Here is a 25,000-nt window from a genome sequence, read left to right as displayed (position 1 = left end):
ACAGACAGAGAGACAGACAGAGAGAGGAGACAGACAGGGAGAGGAGACAGACAGAGAGGGACAGGAGACAGACAGGGGGGAGAGACAGACAGAGAGAGGAGACAGACAGGGGGAGGAGACAGACAGAGAGAGAGAGACAGACAGGGGGGAGGAGACATACAGAGAGAGGAGACAGAGAGGGGGAGGAGACAGACAGGGAGAGGAGACAGACAGAGAGGGAGGGGACAGACAGAGAGGGAGACAGACAGGGGAGGGGACAGACAGAGAGAGGAGACAGACAGGGGAGGAGACAGACAGAGAGAGGAGACAGACAGGGGAGGGGACAGACAGGGGAGGACAGACAGGGGAGGGGACAGACAGAGAGAGGAGACAGACAGGGGAGGGGACAGACAGAGAGAGACAGAGACAGACAGGGAGGAGGGACAGACAGGGGAGGGGGGAGACAGACAGAGAGAGGAGACAGACAGAGAGAGGAGACAGACAGGGGAGGGACAGACAGAGAGAGACAGAGACAGACAGGGGAGGGGACAGACAGAGAGAGGAGACAGACAGGGGAGGGACAGACAGGGAGAGGGGACAGACAGAGAGAGGAGACAGACAGAGAGAGGAGACAGACAGGGGGAGGGGACAGACAGGGAGAGGGGACACACACATGCCTATACCTGAAGATGAATATGAAAAGCATGAGGAGCATGCAGAAGGTGGCCACGTTGTCCATGGTCTTCATCAGCACCACCAGCTGTCTGCGTAGCGCTGGCATGAAGCGCACCAGCTTGATCACCCTCAACAGTCTGAAGGTCCTCAGGACAGACAGACCTCCATCAGACTGACCTATGATCTCACACACACTGGAGAGGAGAGGGAGAGATGGATGGAGGGATGAAACAGATGGATGCAGAAAGAGAGAACAGGGGAGGAGAGAGGAAAGAGGAGAGATGAGAGGAGAAAGGAGAGAGGAGAGATGTGAGGAGAGATGAGAGGAGAGAGGACAGAGGAGAGATGAGAGAGGAGAGAGGAGTGAGGAAATAGTAGTTTGGAGAGAGGAGTGAGGAAACAGGAGAGAGGAGACAGGAGAGAGGAGAAAAGAGTGAGGAGAGAGGAGACAGGAGACCGGAGAGAGGAGTGAGGAGTGAGGAGTGAGGAGAGAGGAGAGAGGAGACAGTAGAGAGGAGACAGGAGAGAGGAGAAAAGAGTGAGGAGAGAGGAGAGAGGAGACCGGAGAGAGGAGTGAGGAGTGAGGAGAGAGGAGAGAGGAGGGAGACAGGAGACAGGAGACAGGAGAGAGGAGAGAAGAGTGAGGAGAGAGGAGAGAGAGTGAGGAGGAGGATGAGGAGAGAGGAGTGAGGAGGAGGAGACAGAGTGAGGAGAGAGAGAGGGGAGGGTGAGGAGACAGGAGAGAGGAGACAGAGAGGGAGAGAGGAGAGACAGAGAGAGGAGAGAGAGAGAGGAGAGAGGAGGAGGAGGAGAGAGGGAGAGAGGAGAGGGAGAGGAGGAGAGGAGAGAGAGAGACAGGAGAGAGGAGAGGAGACAGAGAGGGAGGAGGAGACAGAGAGACAGAGAGAGGAGGAGACAGAGAGAGAGACAGACAGGAGACAGGAGAGAGGAGAGAGGACAGAGGAGTGAGGAGAGAGGAGACAGGAGAGAGGAGTGAGGAGTGAGGAGAAAAGGGAGAGGGGAGAGGGGAGAGGAGAAAAGATGAGTGAGACAGGCAGAGAAAGGAAGAGAAGAAAATAGAAGACACAAATCCAGACAGCAACGTTTCCTAATTTCCCCTCTGACCCCAACTGAAACCATCGGGAACATTCAGCTGTCAGAATCTTCCAATGTCAACCGAACGCCCAATACATTATCCATCATTCTAACATTCCAACTGACATCCCAAAGCTGTGACATTCTGATATGGTAACTGTAACATCATTCCTGTAACGTTCTGGTAACATTCTGTGTTCGTGGTGGGCAGGCCCCCCGACCTGATGATGACGATGATGCCGTCGAAGATGTTGTAGGGGTTCCTCAGGTAGGCGAAGAAGCCAAAGGCGGTCAGCTTGAGGATCATTTCCAGGGTGAACATACTGGTGAACACAATGTTACTGATCTCCAACACGTTAGTCAGCTCCTCCGGCTGGATGGGGGAGACAAGATTCAACAGAAACAGAACGCAGAGAGAGAAACACATTTAAAGAGATGGAGGAATGAAGACAGCAAGATATGGTAGGTTATTTTGGTATTATAATGCTGCCTTCAACAATTGAATAATATGAAACTGCAGACAACCAACACAGCTTCAGTACTGAGACACCTGTACAAACCTGTCACATAGACTGCAACACAACACAACAAGCTACACAACTTGATATAGTGAGCTAAATCCAGCTCAGTGGCGCCGTAGCTTTAACCAATGAAAACGAGAAAAGAGACAATATGAACACTGGCCTAAAATGTCATGTTATTGTTTTCAGGGAGACCGAGGGTGCAGACATTTTCTGTCCGGAAGATTGTGCTTGGTTCGAAGAGCGATTAGTGCATGAACACACACACACACACACACACACACACACACACACACACACACACACACACACACACACACACACACACACACACACACACACACACACACACACACACACACACACACACACACACAGGACATCAGATTGTATCTGTGATCACCAGTGAGGATTTGAGGAAAGACAGAAGAGATAAAGGCCAAGGCACTCTCTTTTTCTCCTCTAATCCTGTGGAGAGAGGAGGGAGAGAGGAGACATCTCTCTCTTTCTCAAGATCTCTCTCTTTCTCAATCTCTCTCTCTCTCTCATCTCTCTCTCTCTTTCTCAAGGAGAAAAGATCTCTCCAGGAGACTCAGAGAAAGGAAGAGAAGAAAATAGAAGACACAAATCCAGACAGCAACGTTTCCTAATCTCCTCTCTCTCCCCTCTCTGAAACCATCTCTCAGGAACATTCAGCTGTCAGAATCTTCCTCTCTCTGCCAACCGAACTCTCTCCTCAATCATTATCCATCATTCTCTTCATTCTTATCTCTCTCTCTCTCACATCCCAAAGCTCTCCATTCTCTCTCTCCATCTCTCTGATGGTCTCTCTTCTGTCTCTCCATCTCTCTCCATCTCCCTCTCTCTCTCTCTCTCAGACCTCTCTCTCCTCTCCATCTCCTCTCCATCTCTTCTTTCTCAATCTCAATCTCGGGTCTCCATCTCTCTCTCCCCATTCCCTTCTCTCCACTCTCTGAACTCCTTCTCTTCTCTCTCTCTCAACAGTCTCTCCATCCTCTCTCTCTGGAGGGGAATCTCTCTTCAAAGCTCAGATCTGAGAGATCACATTTAAAGAGATGGACTCTCTGAACAGCAAGATATGGTCTCTTATTTTCTCTCCATCTCTATCTTTCTCTCTGCTCTTCTCTCAAGATTCTCTAATCCTGTGTTTCTCTCTGCAGACAGAGAAACACAGCTTCAGATGATGACTGAGACACTCTCTTCTCCTCAAACCTGGTCACATAGACATCTGCAACTTCAACACAACTTGATATAGTGAGCTAAATCTCTCTCTCCAGCTCAGTCACTCTTTCTCAGATCTCTCTCTACTCCATCTCTCTTTCTCAGACTCTCTCAACACCACTTATATCTCTCTCTCTCTCCATCTCCATCTCTCTCTTCTCCATATGAACACTGGCCTAAAATGTCATCTTATTGTTTTCAGGGAGACTCTGCAGACATTTTCTCTCCGGAAGATTGTGCTTGGTTCGAAGAGCGATTAGTGCATGAAACACACACACACATCACACACATCTCACAGACACACACAGACACACTGTGTTTCACACACACACACACACTCACACATCACACAACACACACACACACACACACACACACACACACACACACACACACACTCTCTTCCACACACTCTCCATCTCTCAGACTGTATTCTCCTCACACACATAAACAAGAGGAGGACTCACTTTTTCTCTTTCTCTCCTCTGAGACATCTCACACACACACACACGATCTCTTGTCTCTCCATCTCTCTCTCTCTCCTCTAATCCTTGTTTCTCTTCCCTCTCTCCATCTCTCTCTTTCTCAATCTTCTCCATCTCCTCTCCATCTGTGTTTCTCTTTCTCTCCATCTCTCTCCATCTCTCTCTTTCTCAATCTCTCTCTTTCTCCATCTCTCTTTCTCCATCTCTCTCTCTCCAATCTCTGGATGCTCTTCTCCATCTCTCTCTCTCTCCTCTCTCTTTTCTCCATCTCTCTCTCTCCATCTCTCTCTCTCTCCATCTCTCTCTCTCTCCATCTCCATCTCTTTCTCCTCTAATCCTCTCTCTCCTCTCTCTCATCTTTCTCTCCATCTCTCTCTCCTCTAACAATCTCTCTCCATCTCTCCCTCCATCTCTCCTCTCCATCTCTCCACTCTCTCTTCTCAATCTCTCTCTCTCTCTCATCTCTCTCTCTCTCTCTATCTCTCTCTCTCTCCATCTCTCTCTCTTTCCAATCTCTCTTCTCTCTCTCCATCTCTCCATCTCTCTTTTCTCCATCTTTCTCCATCTCTCTCTCTCTCCATCTCTTTCTTCTCTCTCTCCATCTCTCCAATCTCTCTCTTCTCAATCTCTCTCTCTCTCATCTCTCTCTTTCAATCTCTCTCTCCATCTCTCTCTCTCTCTCTCCATCTCTCTCTCTCCTCAGTCTCTCTTTCTCATCTCATCTCTCAGACTTTCTCTCCATCTCTCTCTCTCTCTCTCTCCATCTCTCTTTCTCAGACATCTCTCTCTCTCTCTCAATCTCTCTCTCTCTCATCTCTCCATCTCTCTCTCCATCTCTCTCTTTTCAGCTCTCTCCATCTCTCTCTTCATCTCTCTCTCTCTCTCTATCTCCTCCATCTCTCTCTCTTCTCCATCTCTCTCCTCATCTCCCATCTCTCTCTCCATCTCATCTCTCTCTCTCCATCTCTCTCTCCATCTTCTCTCTCATCTCTCTCTCTCCTCTCTCTCTCCATCTCCATCTCTCTCTCTCTCATCTCTCTCTTTCCATCTCTCTCTCTCCATCTCTCCATCTCTCTCTCTCATCTCTCTCTCCATCTCTCTCTCCATCTCTCTCTTTCTCAATCTTCTCACATCTCCATCTCTCTCTTTCATCTCTCTCTCCATCTCTTATCTCTCTCTCCTCCTCCATCTCTCTCTCCTCCATCTCCCTCCATCTCTTCTCTCCATCCTCTACTCCTCCTCTTCCATCACCTCTCTCTCTCTCCATCCATCTCAGTCCCATCTCTCTCCATCTCCATCTCTCTCTCTATCTCCCTCCATCTCTCTCTCTCCATCTCTCTCTCTCCTCCATCTCTTCTCCTCCATCTCCCTCCATCTCCATCTCTCTCTCCTCCATCTCTCATCTCTCTCTCCCTCCATCTCTCTCTCTCCATCTCTCTCTCTCCTCATCTCTCTCTTTCTCCTCTCTCTCTCCTCCATCTCTCTCTCTCCATCTCTCTCTCTCCATGGATCATCTCTTCTCCAATCTCTCTCTTTCTCAATCTCTCTCTCCTCCATCTCTCTCTCTCCCTCCATCTCTCTCTCTCTCTCTTGTCTCATCTCTCTCACTCCCATCTCCACTCACTCATCTCTCTCTCTCCATCTCTCTCTCTTCCTCAATCTCTCTCTCCATCTCTCAGATCTCTCTCTCTCTCTTTTTTCCTCTAATCTCTCTTTCCAATCTCTCTCTCTCCATCTCATCTCTCTCTCTCTCCATCTCTCTCTCTCATCTCTCTCTTTCTCAATCCATCTCTCTCTCTCCATCTCTCTCTCTCTCCATCTCTCTCTCTCTCCAATCTCTCTCTCTCTCATCTCTCTCTTTCTCAATCTCTCTCTCTCTCCATCTCTCTCTTTCTCAATCTCTCTCTCTCTCCATCTCTCTCTTTCTCAATCTCTCTCTCTCAATCTCTCTCTCTCTCCATCTCTCTCTCTCTCCATCTCTCTCTTTCCATCTCTCTCTCTCTCCATCTCTCTCTTTCTCATCTCTCTCTTTCTCAATCTCTCTCTCTCTCCATCTCTCTCTCTCTCCATCTCTCTCTCTCTCCATCTCTCTCTCTCTCCATCTCTCTCTCTCTCTCTCTCTCTCCATCTCTCTCTCCTCCATCTCTCTCTCTATCTGTCTCTTCCATCTCTCTCTAATCTCTCTTTCTCCATCTCCATCTCTCTCTCCATCTCTCTCTCTCTCATCTCTCTCTCTCCATCTCTCTCTCTATCCATCTCTCTCTCTCCATCTCTCTCTCCCTCCATCTCTCTCTCTCCTCTCTCTCCTCCATCTCTCTCTCCCTCCATCTCTCTCTCTCCATCTCTCTCTCCTCTCCATCTCTCCATCTCTCTCTCCATCTCTCTCCTCCATCTCTCTCTCTCCTCTCTCTCTCCCTCCATCTCCTCTCCATCTCCTCTCCCTCCATCTCTCTCTCCTCCATCTCTCTCTCCCTCTCCATCTCTCTCTCCCTCCATCTCTCTCTCCCTCCATCTCTCTCTCCCTCCATCTCTCTCTCCATCTCTCTCTCCCTCCATCTCTCTCCCTCCATCTCTCTCTCCCTCCATCTCCCTCTCCCTCCATCTCTCTCTCGCTCTTTGTCTCATTACCAGACACTCCCATCTCCCTATGATCAATATCTCTCCATGGATCAGTTCAGTGAAAGAAGAAAACAAGAGAAGAACAGAGCCCCCCTCCTCCACTGGCAGGCATGGTGGAGGAGATGAGGGGATGAAGAGAGGAGGGGATGAAGAGAGGAGGGGATGAGATCTAGTGCTGACTGATTAACCCAGATGTCATTATTTTGGGGGTTATTAAATAACTAATTGGCCAACGTAGGTTCAATTACTTGAATTCCATGTAATTTCTTTTTTGTGAGATCAACGGGCCATTTCTCTTTAGAGAAATCAAATCATTCATGAGAGAAATTAAGTCAAGAACTATGTGGGATGCTGGGCTGAAGGGAGTTTTCATTACGCAAATATTCAACCTATTTCATGTATGATAATAATGTTTTTGTTGTGTAATTACTGTGTATAAAAGTAGCATGTACGTTATATGAAATGTGAGTACAATTTATATGTAAAAAGCTCGTCTTCCTCCTATCACCTTCTATCTCCCTCCATGTTCGTCTTCCTCCTATCACCTTCTATCTCCCCCCATGTTCGTCTTCCTCCCCTCACCTTCTATCTCCCTCCATGTTCGTCTTCCTCCTATCATCTTCTATCTCCCTCCATGTTCGTCTTCCTCCTATCACCTTCTATCTCCCTCCATGATCGTCTTCCTCCTATCACCTTCTATCTCCCCCCATGTTCGTCTTCCTCCCCTCACCTTCTATCTCCCTCCATGTTCGTCTTCCTCCCATCACCTTCTATCTCCCTCCATGTTCGTCTTCCTCCTATCACCTTCTATCTCCCTCCATGATCGTCTTCCTCCTATCACCTATCTCCCTCCACGTTCCTCTCCATCCTATCACCTTCTATCTCCCTCCATGTTCGTCTTTCTTCTACCACCTTCTATCTCCCTCCATGTTCCTCTTCCTCCTATCACCTTGTATCTCGCCCCATGTTTGTCTTCCTCCTACCACCTTCTATCTCCCTTCATGTTCCTCCTATCACCTTCTATCTCCCCCCATGGTCGTCTTCCTCCTATCACCTATCTCCCTCCACGTTCCTCTTCCTCCTATCACCTTCTATCTCCCTCCAAGTTCCTCTTCCTCCTATCACCTTCTATCTCCCTCCATGTTCGTCTTCCTCCTATCAACTTCTATCTCCCTCCATGTTCGTCTTCCGCCTATCAACTTCTATCTCCCTCCATGTTCCTCTTCCTCCTATCACCTTCTATCTCCCTCCATGTTCGTCTTCCTCCTATCATCTTCTATCTCCCTCCATGTTCCTCTTCCTCCTATCACCTTCTATCTCCCTCCATGTTCCTCTCCATCCTATCACCATCTATCTCCCTCCATGTTCGTCTTCCTCCTATCACCTTCTATCTCCCCCCATGTTTGTCTTCCTCCTACCACCTTCTATCTCCCTCCATGTTCCTCCTATCAGCTATCTCCCTCCATGTTCGTCTTCCTCCTATCACCTTCTATCTCCCCCCATGTTCGTCTTCCTCCTATCACCTTCTATCTCCCTCCATGTTCCTCTTCCTCCTATCACCTATCTCCCTCCACGTTCCTCTTCCTCCTATCACCTTCTATCTCCCTCCAAGTTCCTCTTCCTCCTATCACCTTCTATCTCCCTCCATGTTCGTCTTCCTCCTATCAACTTCTATCTCCCTCCATGTTCGTCTTCCTCCTATCAACTTCTATCTCCCTCCATGTTCCTCTTCCTCCTATCACCTTCTATCTCCCTCCATGTTCGTCTTCCTCCTATCATCTTCTATCTCCCTCCATGTTCCTCTTCCTCCTATCACCTTCTATCTCCCTCCATGTTCCTCTCCATCCTATCACCATCTATCTCCCTCCATGTTCGTCTTCCTCCTATCACCTTCTATCTCCCCCCATGTTTGTCTTCCTCCTACCACCTTCTATCTCCCTCCATGTTCCTCCTATCAGCTATCTCCCTCCATGTTCGTCTTCCTCCTATCACCTTCTATCTCCCCCCATGTTCGTCTTCCTCCTATCACCTTCTATCTCCCTCCATGTTCCTCTTCCTCCTATCACCTTCTATCTCCCTTCATGTTCCTCCTATCACCTTCTATCTCCCTCCATGTTCGTCTTCCTCCTATCACCTTCTATCTCCCTCCATGTTCGTCTTCCTCCTATCACCTTCTATCTCCCCCCATATTTGTCTTCCTCCTACCACCTTCTATCTCCCTTCATGTTCCTCCTATCAGCTATCTCCCTCCATGTTCGTCTTCCTCCTATCACCTTCTATCTCCCTCCATGTTCCTCCTATCACCTTCTATCTCCCTCCATGTTCGTCTTCCTCCTATCACCTTCTATCTCCCTCCATGTTCGTCTTCCTCCTACCACCTTCTATCTCCCTTCATGTTCCTCCTATCACCTTCTATCTCCCCCCATGTTTGTCTTCCTCCTATCACCTTCTATCTCCCTCCATGTTCGTCTTCCTCCTATCACCTTCTATCTCCCTCCATGTTCGTCTTCCTCCTATCACCTTCTATCTCCCTCCATGTCTTCCTCCTATCACCTATCTCCCTCCATGTTCCTCTTCCTCCTATCACCTATCTCCCTCCATGTTCCTCTTCCTCCTATCACCTTCTATCTCCCTCCATGTTCCTCTTATCACCTTCTATCTCCCCCCATGTTCGTCTTCCTCCTATCACCTTCTATCTCCCTCCATGTTCCTCTTCCTCCTATCACCTTCTATCTCCCTCCATGTTTGTCTTCCTCCTATCACCTTCTATCTCCCTCCACGTTCTTCTTCCTTCTATCTCCCTCCATGTTCCTCTTATCACCTTCTATCTCCCTCCCTCCCTCCCTCCCTCCCCCTCCCTCCCTCCCTCCCTCCCTCCCTCCCTCCCTCCCTCCCTCCCTCCCTCCCTCCCTCCCTCCCTCCTCCCTCCCTCCCTCCCTCCCTCCCTTTTTACCCTTTCATCTCTCCTTCCTGTCTTTCACTTCCTCCCTCACAGATACATGCACCTCCCTGCCTCCACATCCCTCTCTCTCCCTTTCTTTTCTCCATCCCTCTCTCTCCCTCTCTTTTCTCCATCCCTCTCTCTCCCTCTCTTTTCTCCATCCATCTCTCTTTGTAGTTCTCTTGTTTTTACTCTTGTTTACTGAATATAAATGCGTAAGCTCCCCCCCCCCACACACACACATGCTGTATATACATGCTAATAGGGGAGCCTCTCAGTCATGCTACCATTGATGTGAAAGATGAATGCTGATGAGTCAGAGATGTAGTCACACACAACACACACACACAAACACACACACACACACACATACACAGAAACTCTGAATGAAGACTACAAGTAACAAATCCGAAGGACATCTAGTGAAGGTCATATCCTCACTGTATGCTCTTAACACATGTCATGTAATCGTTCCCTCAGGGGATTGATCAAATGAAGTTTCAGTAAGCCCTGTTACCAAAGAGGGAAACACATACACGTTCAGTTCTAGAACACAACCTCCTGGAACAACACTTACAAATCTACTGCAGAACACACACCGCCTCTGCCTCTGCCTCTGCCAAGAGAGACCATTGTGTAATGCTGTTGGATTGTGTGTGTGTGTGTGTGTGTGTGTGTGGTGTGTCTGTGTGGTATGTGTAATGCTTTTGGTGTGTGTGGTGGGTGTGTGTGTAGTGTGTGTGTGTGTGTGTGTGTGTGTGTGTGTGTGTGTGTGTGTGTGTGTGTGTGTGTGTGTGTGTGTGTGTGTGTGTGTGTGTGTGTATGTGTGTGATGTATGTGTGTGTGTGTGTGTACGGTGTGTCTGTGTGGTGTGTGTAATGCTGTTGGTGTGTGTGGTGTGTGTGTGGTGTGTGCGTGTGTGTGTGTGTATGTGTGTGTGTGTGTGTGTGTGTGTGTGTGTGTGTGTGTGTGTGTGTGTGTGTGTGTGTGTGTGTGTGTGTGTGTGTGTGGTGTGTACGGTGTGTCTGTGTGGTGTGTGTAATGCTGTTGGTGTGTGTGGTGTGTGTGTGGTGTGTGCGTGCGTGTAAATTCATACAGGAATAGAGCTGAAAATGCTGTGTAACAGGAGTCTGCTCCCTCTTCTCTCTCAGTGAGTTCCTGTCCTCCTCTCCTCCTCTCCCCACATCCCTCTGTTATTTTTAGAGTCTTCAGAAATGAGAGAAACCGACTCCTCTGCATGTCGTCAAGGAGTGAGGGGGTGGATGAGAGATGAAGACAGAGGGAGGGAGGGAGAGAGAGAGAGATGGAGGGAGACAGAATGGAGAAGGGAGAGGGAGGGATGGACAGAGACAGGGGAGGAGGGAGACTAAAAGAGGCAGGGAAAGGAGGGGTGTGAGACAGGAGGGAGGGAGCGAGAGAGAGATAGAGAAAGAGGGGTTGAGGGAGGTAGGAATGGTTATGTAACAGCCAGGGTGGGTGTATTTTGGCATGAAGCTACCACACCCCTTCCACACAGGCAGCTCCCTCCCTTCCTCTCTTCCTCTGTCTCTCTCAGGAGAGAAGTCAGTCAGCCAGCCAGCCAGCCAGCCAGGCAGACAGCACCAAAAGCAGGTTGAGGTGTACCTACCCTACTGTTTTCTACTGATATCGTTGTGGTGGGTGTATAATGGAACAATACATTCCCATATTGATAGTGCTCCATGTTCGTCTCTGATATCTGACTTCCAGTGACTTGTACTACTTGTGAGTCATCCATTGGACAAATCTCGACCTTGTTAGCCCACTAAGCTAAAGTCATTGGGTTAGCTTTGGGGACTGAAGAGCAATACTGTTGTTGTGTATATGTGCTGTACTCCCTGACTGTGTTATAGTTCACCTTTTGTGGTTTTCAATGCTAATAGTATTGATGAGAATAGTATATTTACCTGGTTGTGATGTTCATGCTGATAGTATTGATGAGAATAGTATATTTACCTGGTTGTGATGTTCATGCTGATAGTATTGATGAGAATAGTATATTTACCTGGTTGTGATGTTCATGCTGATAGTATTGATGAGAATAGTACATTTACCTGGTTGTGATGTTCATGCTGATAGTATTGATGAGAATAGTATATTTACCTGGTTGTGATGTTCATGCTGATAGTATTGATGAGAATAGTACATTTACCTGGTTGTGATGTTCTATCCCCATGCTGATAGTATTGATGAGAATAGTACATTTACCTGGTTGTGATGTTCTATCCCCATGCTGATAGTATTGATGAGAATAGTACATTTACCTGGTTGTGATGTTCATGCTGATAGTATTGATGAGAATAGTACATTTACCTGGTTGTGATGTTCTATCCCCATGCTGATAGTATTGATGAGAATAGTACATTTACCTGGTTGTGATGTTCATGCTGATAGTATTGATGAGAATAGTACATTTACCTGGTTGTGATGTTCTATCCCCATGCTGATAGTATTGATGAGAATAGCGATCATGATTCCTCTATTGAAGTATTTGCTCTCCACGATGCCCCAAAGTTTCTTCCTCATCTCATCCCACATGTCCTTACAGTGTCCAAAACACGACCTCCTCTTCCTCTTCTTCTTCACTCCCTCCCCCTCTTCCGCTTTCTCCTCCAAGTGGTTCTCCTCCCTGTCCGTCTCCTCCACAGCCCCCTCCTCCTCCTCCCCATTGGCCGAGTCGCCCACAGCTCCCGCCCCCTGCCTGAGTGACAGTGCTGCAGCGCACTGAGGGCAGTCCTCTGTGTTTTGAGGGACGGCCAGGGCGATGGAGTTGCCCAGGGGTTGGGAGCTGTGGACTGGGTCCAGCTTGCTTTGGTGAGGACAGGGAGATTCTAATGAAAGATGGAGAGGGAGTGTGAGAAAGAATCAGCATGGCATTAACAGCATCAATAGACACTTTCACATTGTCGCACTATATCCATGTAAGCCAGCGTTTGATAGCACCAAAGAGGTTTGAAAGTCGAGAGATTAAACAAGACTCATCGCACTGGCTCGCACGAAACAATGTGAAAGAGGCTAATATCATGTTAAAGTTCAAGTTTAGACATTTAACAAAAACCCTTTCTCTCGTCCTCCCACCCACTGCCTCCCACTTACGGCGTGGCTGCCTCAGGTGATGCCTTTCCCCTCCGTTCGCACTCCCTCCTCCTCTTCCACCTCCTCTTCCTCTCCCTCTAGTGGGCGGTGGTGGCAGAGGCCTTCCTCTCAGTTGGTTATACAGGGCTACAGACCTCCTGCGGGCCTTGCGCAGCATGTGGCAGACCAGCTGGAAGAGCTCTTCGTAGCAGTCCCCCGGTTCATGCAGGCTGGCCAGGGTAGAGGAGGACAGGCACTGGGCCCGCTGCTCCTGCATCAGCTGGTGCTCCCGCTGCTTGGTCTCACTGAACTGGGTGGCGATGACCACCAGACACAGGTTGATCATGAAGAACGAGCCAATCTGTGAAGTGGTGGATAGTCAGAGGTGAGTTACAAACACAGAGTTACTGTAGTGAGTGCTGAAGGCCAACCAGAAACACACACAGATACATACAGTGGAAGACCACTGGGCGTCTATAATGGACTTGCTGCTGGTCAGCGCGTGCAAGATTCACTTTTTGGCTTTGAGATTAGTGAATAACAATCAGGGGGACCCCAGGCCTCCAGACATATCTTGAGGTACTTCATTAGGTTTACCTCTACTGCAGACTGAGGGAAAGAGGAGGATGGTAATAGATGGAGAGTAGAGAGGCCAGAGCCAAAGAGGAGGTGGAAGAGAGTAGGAGGGCAAATACATAGAGCAGGACTTTATTTTAGTGATGGCCAGAGGAGTAACACATTATACTAACAAATGACAAGCAGAATATCTCTAACACATTAGACAATCATTCTTTCATCATTAGAATCAAGATCTGCCTCTGGTCTCATCACTTGGGAGTTAGATGTAAACAGTATGTCTCCTTCAGTATTGGTCGACCACCTTCTACCCACCCGAACATACACTGTTGCTGGTTTTTCCTCTCAAGATAGCATTGATGCTAATAAAGTGTGCTGTTTGTGTGCTGTTTCCCCCTTAGCGACGCTAGTGTGATGTTAGCACTCATTCTAAAGGTCTAGGGAGGCTGTAGTTTCTAACAGAGTGTTATCAGGAGAGACAGAGAAAATAAATAAAAGATGATACCCAATGCAAGTAGACACAATGTCTCACTCTGTTTATAATATTCTCAGTTTATAATACTATGTTAATAATACTCTCAGTTTATAATACGCTCGGTGTATAATACGCTCTGTTTATAATACTCTGTTCATAATACTCGGTTTATAATACTCTGTGTATAATACTATCCGTATTTAATACTATGTTAATAATACTCTCTGTTTATAATAATCTATGTTTATAATACTCTGTTAATAATATTCTGTTTATAATGCTCTCTGTTTATAATACTCTCCGTTTATAATACTCTGTTGATAATACTCTCTGTTTATAATACTCTGTTTATAATACTATGTTCATAATACTCTGTTAATAATGCTCTCTGTTCATAATACTCTGTTTATAATACTCAATATTTATAATATTCTCTCTCTCTCTCTGTTAATACCCTCTCTCTGTTAATACTCTCTCTCTCTATCTGTTACTACTCTCTGTGTGTTAATACTCTCGCTCTGTTAATACTCTCTCTCTCTCTCTCTGTTAATAACTTATTTGGGACTGGGGGGCAGTATTGAGTAGCTTGGATGAATAAGGTGCCCAGAGTAAACTGCCTGCTACTCAGGCCCAGAAGCTAAGATATGCATATTATTAGTAGATTTGGATAGGAAACACTCTGAAGTTTCTAAAACGGTTTGAATGATGTCTGTGAGTATAACAGAACTCATATGGCAGGCTTTTGCCTGAGAAAAAAATCCAACCAGGAAGTGGGATATCTGAGGTTTGTAGTTTTTCAAGTCATTGCCTATCAAATATACAGTGTCTATGGGGCCATATTGCACTTCCCAAGGCTTCCACTAGATGTCAACAGTCTTTAGAACCTTGTTTGAGGATTCTACTGTGAAAGAGGGGGGAATGAAAGCTGAATGAGTCAGGGGTCTGACAGAGTGACATGAGCTGATCACGCGCGCTCACATGTTAGCAACCTGCATTCCATTGCATTTCTACAGACAAAGGAATTCTCCGGTTGAAACATTATTGAAGATTTATGATAAAAACATCCTAAAGTGAACTGTAATATGACTTTTTGTCTGAACCTTCGCCTGGACTTGCCCGCGCCTCGTGAGTTTGGATTGTGTACTAAACGCGCGAACAAAAAGGAGGTATTTGGACATAAATGGACTTTATCGAATAAATCAAACATTTATTGTGGAACTGGGATCCCTGGGAGTGCATTCTGATGAAAATCATCAATGGTAAGTGAATATTTATAATGCTATTTCTGACTTCTGTTGACTCCACAACATGGCGGATATCTGTTTGGCTTGTTTTGTTGTCTGAGTGCTGTACTCAGATTATTGCATGGTGTGCTTTTTCGGTAAAGCTTTTTTGAAATCTGACACAGCGGTTGCATTAAGGAGAAGTTTATCTAAAGTTCCATGCATAACACTTGTATTTTCATCAACATTTATGATGAGTATGCATGTGGCTCTCTGCAAAATCACCGGATGTTTTGGAAGCAAAACATTACTGAACGTAGCGCCAATGTAAACTGAGATTTTTGGATATAAATATGAACTTTATCGAGCAAAACATACATGTATTGTGTAACATGAAGTCCTATGAGTGTCATGTGATGAAGATCATCAAAGGTTAGTGATTAATTTAATCTCTATTTCTGCTTTTTGTAACTCCTCTCTTTGGCTGGAAAAATGGTTGTGTTTTTCTGTGACTTGGCTCTGACCTAACATAATCGTTTGGTGTGCTTCCTTCGTAAAGCCTTTTTGCAATCGGACACTGTGGCTGGATTTACAACAAGTGTATCTTTAAAATGGTGTAAAATACGTGTATGTTTGAGGAATTTTAATTATGGGATTTCTGTTGTTTTGAATTTGGCGCCCTGCAATTTCACTGGCTGTTGGCGAGGTGGGACGCTACCATCCCACATATCCCAGAGAGGTTAATACACACACTCTCTCTCTCTCTCTGTGTGTGAGTCAGAAAAGAGAGAACCACTGCATTCTCTATCCTTCTCCTCAACTTGCACCTCATAAGCTTTGGATTGGTGAAACCATAATACTTACACCAGTCCATTTCCTCTAAATCCATGCAAGGGAAGTGATCGATTGCACAGAATGAACTCCCAGGAGTTCACCTGGCCCTTGGCTGACCCTGTGGGGTGATGAAGAGTTATCTGACAGGTAGACTGCGGTGCAGGAAGGGGTGTATTGAGTTGTTAGGTTCTGCTGCACAGCTTCACTCTCCTGATCAGATCAACAGGAGAGATAGACAACCCACTAACCCCACCCAGAAAAACCCCATAGGGATAGCTATACACAGCTCTATTGCCTTCCAAACATCACACACATCTGCTCTATTCACATGCAAATTGTATTGTATTCAACGTTTGTAATTTCCACAGACTTGATCTGGCCTTATGAAAAATGTATCAACCCCTACAAGAAATGATCATTAATTATAATCTACATAATAATTCACATTTCCTGTTGCTTCAGGATTATTTTCCTGCTGTGAGAAACAGAGTCCAATTAAGATAGCGCATCTGTACACTCACCCACACTAATGCATGCATGCACACAGGCAAAAGAGCATACATGCACATCACACACTTCTCCCAGAGGTGGATCAGGCTCAGAGTGTGTGGAGCTGTGTGACGGATGTGGCAGCAACGTGTAGCTATTAAACACAGCACTAAGCCTCTTTAAAGACAGAGCGCTGAGGAGAGGAGAGGAGAGGAGAGGAGAGGAGAGGAGAGAATAGAGTAGAGTAGAGTAGAGAAGAGCCCGCTTTGAGCCCGCTTTGAGGACAATACAGTGCCACTGACACGGCCTGCAACGGAATCATGCGGTCTCTCCTTCACTGCAGCCGAAGTGAGTAAGACATTTAAACGTGTTAACCCTCGCAAGGCTGCAGGCCCAGACGGCATCCCCAGCCGCGCCCTCAGAGCATGCGCAGACCAGCTGGCCGGTGTGTTTACGGACATATTCAACCAATCCCTATACCAGTCTGCTGTTCCCACATGCTTCAAGAGGGCCACCATTGTTCCTGTTCCCAAGAAAGCTAAGGTAACTGAGCTAAACGACTACCGCCCGTAGCACTCACATCCGTCATCATGAAGTGCTTTGAGAGACTAGTCAAGGACCATATCACCTCCACCCTACCTGACACCCTTGACCCACTCCAATTTGCTTACCGCCCAAATAGGTCCACAGACGATGCAATCTCAACCACACTGCACACTGCCCTAACCCATCTGGACAAGAGGAATACCTATGTGAGAATGCTGTTCATCGACTACAGCTCGGCATTCAACACCATAGTACCCTCCAAGCTCGTCATCAAGCTCGAGACCCTGGGTCTCGACCCCGCCCTGTGCAACTGGGTACTGGACTTCCTGACGGGCCGCCCCCAGGTGGTGAGGGTAGGCAACAACATCTCCTCCCCGCTGATCCTCAACACTGGGGCCCCACAAGGGTGCGTTCTGAGCCCCCTCCTGTACTCCCTGTTCACCCACGACTGCGTGGCCATGCACGCCTCCAACTCAATCATCAAGTTTGCGGACGACACAACAGTGGTAGGCTTGATTACCAACAACGACGAGACGGCCTACAGGGAGGAGGTGAGGGCCCTCGGAGTGTGGTGTCAGGAAAATAACCTCACACTCAACGTCAACAAAACTAAGGAGATGATTGTGGACTTCAGGAAACAGCAGAGGGAACACCCCCATCCACATCGATGGAACAGTAGTGGAGAGGGTAGCAAGTTTTAAGTTCCTCGGCATACACATCACAGACAAACTGAATTGGTCCACTCACACAGACAGCATCGTGAGGAAGGCGCAGCAGCGCCTCTTCAACCTCAGGAGGCTGAAGAAATTCGGCTTGTCACCAAAAGCACTCACAAACTTCTACAGATGCACAATCGAGAGCATCCTGGCGGGCTGTATCACCGCCTGGTATGGCAACTGCACCGCCCTCAACCGTAAGGCTCTCCAGAGGGTAGTGAGGTCTGCACAACGCATCACCGGGGCAAACTACCTGCCCTCCAGGACACCTACACCACCCGATGCTACAGGAAGGCCATAAAGATCATCAAGGACATCAACCACCCGAGCCACTGCCTGTTCACCCCGCTGTCATCCAGAAGGCGAGGTCAGTACAGGTGCATCAAAGCTGGGACCGAGAGACTGAAAAACAGCTTCTATCTCAAGGCCATCAGACTGTTAAACAGCCACCACTAACATTGAGTGGCTACTGCCAACACACTGTCAATGACACTGACTCTACTCCAGCCACTTTAATCATGGGAATTGATGGGAAATTATGTAAATATATCACTAGCCACTTTAAACAATGCTACCTTATATAATGTTACTTACCCTACATTGTTCATCTCATATGCATACGTTGATACTGTACTCTATATCATCGACTGCATCCTTATGTAATACATGTATCACTAGCCACTTTAACTATGCCACTTGGTTTACATACTTATCTCATATGTATATACTGTACTCGATATCATCTACTGTATCTTGCCTATGCTGCTCTGTACCATCACTCATTCATATATCCTTATGTACATATTCTTTATCCCCTTACACTGTGTATAAGACAGTAGTTTTTTTTTGTGGAATTGTTAGTTAGATTACTTGCTCGTTATTACTGCATTGTCGGAACTAGAAGCACAAGCATTTCGCTACACTCGCATTAACATCTGCTAACCATGTGTATGTGACAAATAAAATTTGATTTGATTTGATTTGATTTGATTTGAGATAGGAAGGGAGGAGAGGAGACAGTGGTGGGCCGTCAGGGCCAGCAAGGCCTTCTTTGCTGGCCTAATAATAATAATTTAAAAATATATATATTTTCCCACAAATATGTATTAAATTATTCCCCAGAGTAAGAGTTATACTCTTCATTTCATAGCTTTCCTCTTGGTTGCACTGCTTCCAGCCCCAGGTTGAGATTTGGAGGGCTGGTCTTTATGTTAGAGCTTTTATCCAATGATATTCAGCCATCATGTGTTGCCAGGGGTCTAAAATCTGCCCTCAGGCCTTCAGAATCAACAGAATCAACGCTTGTAGCTTAAAGTGAATGTAAATTAAAATTTAGTGTCAACCAATCAGTTTTAGAGTTGGCTATTGTACGCCTGCTGGCTGGCTCCAGTGTTACACAGGAGCCAGCTAGCAGGTGTAGTGCGTGCACGTCTTTTGATTGGATTACCAATATTGAGAGGCAGGTCCTATATGGGCAGGTCTATGCAGAACCTCAGAACTAGGAAACTGAATTTGATAAACACATTCATTTGCATACTACTAAGCTGTTTTTTCAATCCACAATGGCGGAAGGAGGAGAAGATATCGATTTGGTCGAGAATATAATTATAACGCCATTCTCAAGACGAACTTTTCAAGAAAAGATAGACATTGTAAGGAGAGGTCGCCCGACGCCGATGCTACAAAGCTTGTCACAGGCGGGAAAGGGGTTCGTTCGCCACTTTCAAAGTTCCAACTACGAGCGCCATCAATGGCTCACAGGCTCCGAGAAGCACTGCAAACTGTACTGCTGGGAATGCCTATTATTACAATTGAGCGAGTGAGGCGCAGGTTCAGTCAAATCTACGATGACACAGCGCGCATCTCAAGTTCACCCAGTGCACGCAGAGGCCCAGCACAAGGAGACCCTCACACATACTACCAACAACTCCACAGCAATATTCTGGACAACATTCTTTGCCAGATACGAAACACGTTTCAAGACCACAAAAAATTTATGTTTCTCTCCCTCCTGGACCACCAGCACTTTCAGACCTACCTGGAAAAAATTCCCGCAAACAGCCTTCTCCAGCATAACAGAGAGTCATGGAACACTGTTCGACCTATCCAAGCTAAAAGCAGAACTGACTGTAATGTATGCTATGACTGATTTTGAAGGAAAAAGTCCCTCTGATCTCCTTGATTTCCTTAAGCAGAAAAATGTGAATGAGGACATGGGGCAACTTTACACATTGGCATGTGTGACAGTGACCATCCCTGTGTCCACGGCTTCTGTCGAGCGGTCATTCTCGGCCTTAAAGCGAATCAAAACGTATTCCAGAAATGCTACTGGACAGACTCGGCTTTCAGCATTAGCCTCCATGTCGATAGAAAATGACTTATTGGTGGAACTAAAGTGCACAGATAGACTGTACAACAGAGTCATTGAAGTCTTCTTGAGGAAAGAAAGGAGGATGGATTTTGTGTTCAAATAATCAGTCTTTGGTGTGTAGGCATACAATGCATTTGATTTTTTATTAAATGTGAATGTATGTTTCACATTTTATTTCATTAATATTAAATGTTGCAAATGATTTGTTTTCTTTCTTTTATTTTCAGTGAATAGTTATGTGTCTTTATCATCACGGTGAAACTGCTTTGGGTGCGACACAACGCCTGGTTATACTGCGTTTCTGTCTAAATGTATAGTGTCCAGAGCCATGGCATCATAATGATGGTAATAAGAGGTGGATTCATTCGGGTGGGACTGTGTAGGACCTCACTGAAGGCCCAGGCCCACGGCACGCCACTGAGAGGAGATAGGAGAGGAGAGGAGAGTGAGTAAAGCCGTGTGCCAGGTAGCCTCTAAATCTTCATAGCAGACAGTAGAAGAGAGAGAGAGGAGAGAGAAGAGAAGAGGGAGAGAATAGGGAAGGAAGGACAGGAGAAGAGAGAAGAGGAGAAGGGAGTAGAGAGGACAGAGATATGTGGAGAGAAGAGGAGAAGGGAGTAGAGAGGACAGAGATATGTAGAGAGAAGAGGAGAATGGAGTAGAGAGGACAGAGATATGTAGAAAGAAGAGGAGAAGGGAGTAGAGAGGACAGAGATATGTAGAGAGAAGAGGAGAAGGGAGTAGAGAGGACAGAGATATGTAGGGAGAAGAGGAGAAGGGAGTAGAGAGGACAGAGATATGTAGAAAGAAGGGGAGGGGAAGGCTCCATCTGTGATCGTAGTTCAGGGCTGGTTTGCAGGTGTGTGGGGCCTTTGATTCACCTCCAGACAGGTGTGTGTGTGCGTGTGCGTGCATAATGCAGTAATAATGTGAATCAGTGATATTGGACTTCCTGGTGATTAGGATCAAAGTAGCCTGCTGATCAGAATCACTAATCACATGCAGACACACACACACACACACACTAACAGAATGAGACCCTCCCCTTCTTGGTGTCACTCAGCTTTAAGGTTTCATGTAATTCAATGCATCTCTCATCTTTCTTTCACGGACACATCAACTTGAAACAGGCAGCAGACAAAATCAATGCCAACGTATCCTGGCCTTCCTAGAAGTACAGTAGAATGTCAACTATCTGTTTGACTGCAGTAAGACTGGAGGTCAAACTTCAGAGTCTGTAAGTTCATTACAGTAGAGCTCACTGATAGGATCATCTGACCACCTTTGATTTATACCTCCACTTAATACCAGCCCTTAATATAGAGGGAAGGAGAGAGAGAACAAGAGAGAGGGGGGGAAAGAGAGGAAGAAAGAGAGAGAGAGAGGAAGAAAAAAATGAGAGAGAGAAAGAGGGAGAGAGAAACAAAGAGAGAGAGTAGGCAGACATGGCTCTCAAAAGAAAGGCTATGTGCACACTGCCCACAAAATGAGAGGGAAACTGAGTTGCACTTAGTAACATCCTGCCAAATGTATGACCATATTAGATACACATATTTCCTTCAGAGACCCACAAAGAATTCACAAACAAATCCAATTTTGATAAACTCACATATCTACTGGGTGAAATACCACAGTGTGTCATCACAGCAGCAATATTTGTGACCTTTTGCCACAAGAAAAGGGCAACCAGTGAAGAACAAACACCATTGTAAATACAACCTATATTTATGTTTATTTATTTTCCCTTTTGTACTTTAACTATTTGTACATCGTTACAACACTGTATATAGACATAACATGACATTTGAAATGTTTCTATTCTTTTGAAACTTTTGTAAGTGTAATGTTTAGTGTTAATTTTTTATTGTTATTATCACTTTTGTTTATTATCTATTTCATTTGCTTTGGCAATGTAAAGATATGTTTTCCATGCTAGTAAAGCCCTTTGAATTGAATTGAGAGACAGAGAGAGAGAGTGAGAACGAGAGAGAGAACGAGAGAGAGAGCGAGAGAGAGAGAGAGAGAGAGAGAGAGAGAGAGAGAGAGAGAGAGAGAGAGCTGCTGGAGAGATGGAGAAAATAAGAAAAGAACCAAGGTGGCTTTGAGATTAGTGAATAACAATCAAGGGGAACCCAGGCCTCCAGACATATATTGAGGTACTTCATTAGGTTTACCTCTACTGCAGACTGAGGGAAAGAGGAGGATGATAATAGATGGAGAGTAGAGAGGCCAGAGCCAAAGAGGAGGTGGAAGAGAGTAGGAGGGCAAATACATAGAGCAGGACTTTATTTTAGTGATGGCCAGAGGAGTAACACATTATACTAACAAATGACAAGCAGAATATCTCTAACACATTAGACAATCATTCCTTCATCTTTAGAATCAAGATCTGGATAGCTCTAACTAAGAACAACACACAGTACCCCACAGGGTCCACTCCCACCGTGCCTAAGGAGTCTTCACACAGGGATAAAGGGCCACTCAACAGTAGGGATACATTGTTCCTAGACAGTGACCTATGGTCAGTTGTATTTCTTTCTCCCTAAAGTTACATTAAAGCTTTTGGGAGGGTAAGCTGATCCTAGATCTGTGACTATGGAAAAAACTGCCAGTCACCAGTCAGTTGCCGAGCAACAGGTTAACATGACTGTGATTGGAGCTGATAGAGGAAAATGAGAACTTGGCAGGAAGATACAGAAAAAGTTCAGACACGCCCACACAGGTTAAAGCCAATCGAGTTGCTGCATTATCCCCAGACAGTCGTGACTATACTGTGATTCGACGCCTGTCTCCAGGTCATGAAGGACGCTGGCAATCAGAATGCGCACGGCCAATGCCAGCCTCTGTTTCAGACTTACCAACCTCGTGAACGCTTATGTATTCACACAGCACCATGACGTCCTCTTAGTCAGGCCTATTTAACACTCATATTCTGCCTGCCATTCAAGCCAACTCGCGATATGTGTGTTTACGTATTGTGTTTCGAAACTCCTGCCCACACACACAGACACGTCTTATTCTGATCAACAGGAAGCACATACAGTTGAAGTCGGAAGTTTACATACACCTTAACCAAATACATGTAAACTCACTTTTTCACAATTCCTGACATGTAATCCTAGTAAAACTTCCCTGTTTTAGGGTTTTCCTCCAAACATAACGATGGTCATTATGGCCAAACAGTTCTATTTTTGTTTCATCAGAACCAGAGGACATTTCTCCAAAAAGTACGATCTTTGTCCCCTTGTGCATTTGCAAACCGTAGTCTGGCTTTCTTATGGTGGTTTTGGAGCAGTGGCTTCTTCCTTGCTGAGCGGCCTTTCAGGACTTGTTTTACTGTGGATATAGATACTTTTGTACCTGTTTTCTCCATCATCTTTACAAGGACCTTTACTGTTGTTCTGGGATTGAGTTGCACTTTTTGCACCAAAGTAAGTTCATCTCTAGGAGACAGAACGCGTCTCCTTCCTGAGCGGTATGACGGCTGTGTGGTCCCATGGTGTTTATACTTGTGTACTATTGTTTGTACAGATGAATGTGGTACCTTCAGGCGTTTGGACATTTCTACCAAGATTGAACCAGACTTGTGGAGGTCTACAATTTTTTCTGAGGTCTTGGCTGATTCCTTTTGATTTTCCCATGATGTCAAGCAAAGAGGCACTGAGTTTGAAGGTAGGCCTTGAAATACATCCACAGGTACACCTCCAATTGACTCAAATAATGTCTATTAGCCTATCAGAAGCTTCTAAAGCCATGACATCATTTTCTTGAATTTTCCAAGCTGTTTAAAGGCACAGTCAACTTAGTGTATGTAAACTTCTGACCCACTGGAATTGTGATACAGTAAATTATAAGTAAAATAATCTGTCTGTAAACAATTTTTGGAAAAATGACTCGTGTCATGCACAAGGTAGATGTCCTAACCGACTTGCTAAAACTATAGTTTGTTAACAAGAAATTTGTGGAGTGGTTGAAAAACAAGTTTTAATGACTCCAACCTAAATGTATGTAAACTTCCCACTTCAACTGTACCTGTGAAAGGAGTCTACCTCTTTGTCTAACTCTTTGCAGTAGTAAGTTTTACAGAAACCCGAACCATTCCATGATTTTATTTCACCATTCAAAACGAGCTACTGCATTGCTGGTTTGATTGAATTGAACACAAACTCAAGAGACTAGAAAAGATCCCCTGCTCCTGTTGGTGGGGATGACATTGCGGAGTCTCTGCATGGTAATAATGTGAATGTGTTGTTAGAGGGGAGGGTCTGGAGAGGAGCAGCTCTGTGGTCGTAAAGATAAGAGCATGAGCGCAACAGGTTTATGACTGTCCTCTCAAAAAGCTAACCAATAACAGTCTATTTTCAATTTAACTTGGCAAGTCAGTTAAGAAAAAAATTCTTATTTACAATGACGGCCTACCCTGGCCAAAGCCTAACCCATGATGATGCTGGGCGAAATGTGCAACGCCCTATGGGACTCCCAATCACAGCCGGTTGTGATACAGCCTGGACTCATAGCAGGGTGTGTAGTGACACCTCTAGCACTGAGAAGCAGTGCCTTTAGGTCGCTGTGCCACTCGGGAGGCCCTAGTCTAACTGTATAGTATTGCTGTTTCCCTCATAAGCTTATTGAGAATGTGAACACCGTATATGATCTCGTCTCCTTTCCTTCAAATAATTACCCATAATTCACAGCAGTCACTTCCTCTGAGTCCTCAGAGGGCCGTCTGGCAATGCATGCTGGGATATGAACACATGATGACATGGCATCATCTTGGGGACAGCATGTCTCTCTGTTAGGATCCGCATCACAAGTATGTGTGTGTGCACTGCATATGTGTCACACACTCGCGACGGGAGCCCACCACTCTGATCGTTCCTAATTAAACGTTAATGCTAATTCGGTCACTCACTGTGACCCAAACCGGATTAAGACCTATCGCTAGTCAGACGGCACGCCGCGAGGCGTGGATTAAAATGGCCGCCGGGTGCCACAGAGCAACCTGACGCCTGCAGAGACAGAGACATCTCAACCTGTTTCTCTCTGAAGTATGCAGGCTAGACACCCTCTCTTCTCTTCTCCTCTTATCTTATCTCCTCTGTCTTTCATCCCTCTCTTCT

General features: G+C 46.0%; 1 protein-coding gene across 1 annotated transcript in view; it reads right to left on the bottom strand.

The window, feature by feature from the left end:
- Positions 1-25,000, bottom strand: part of cacna1ia (calcium voltage-gated channel subunit alpha1 Ia) — a 156,583-nt gene that overhangs the window by 83,475 nt on the left and 48,108 nt on the right. The window contains exons 7-10 of the mRNA XM_042318564.1: positions 12,672-13,011; positions 11,994-12,406; positions 1,971-2,122; positions 663-848 (exon numbers count right to left, since the gene is read on the bottom strand). Of these exons, the coding sequence (XP_042174498.1) occupies positions 663-848; positions 1,971-2,122; positions 11,994-12,406; positions 12,672-13,011 (1,091 nt within the window). The remainder of the gene's footprint in view (positions 1-662; positions 849-1,970; positions 2,123-11,993; positions 12,407-12,671; positions 13,012-25,000) is intronic.

Source organism: Oncorhynchus tshawytscha, unplaced genomic scaffold (genome assembly GCF_018296145.1).
Source record: "Oncorhynchus tshawytscha isolate Ot180627B unplaced genomic scaffold, Otsh_v2.0 Un_contig_3121_pilon_pilon, whole genome shotgun sequence".
Lineage (NCBI taxonomy): Eukaryota > Metazoa > Chordata > Actinopteri > Salmoniformes > Salmonidae > Oncorhynchus > Oncorhynchus tshawytscha.
The sequence above is the reverse complement of the archived record's forward strand: the minus strand, read 5'-3'. Positions and strand labels throughout refer to the sequence as shown.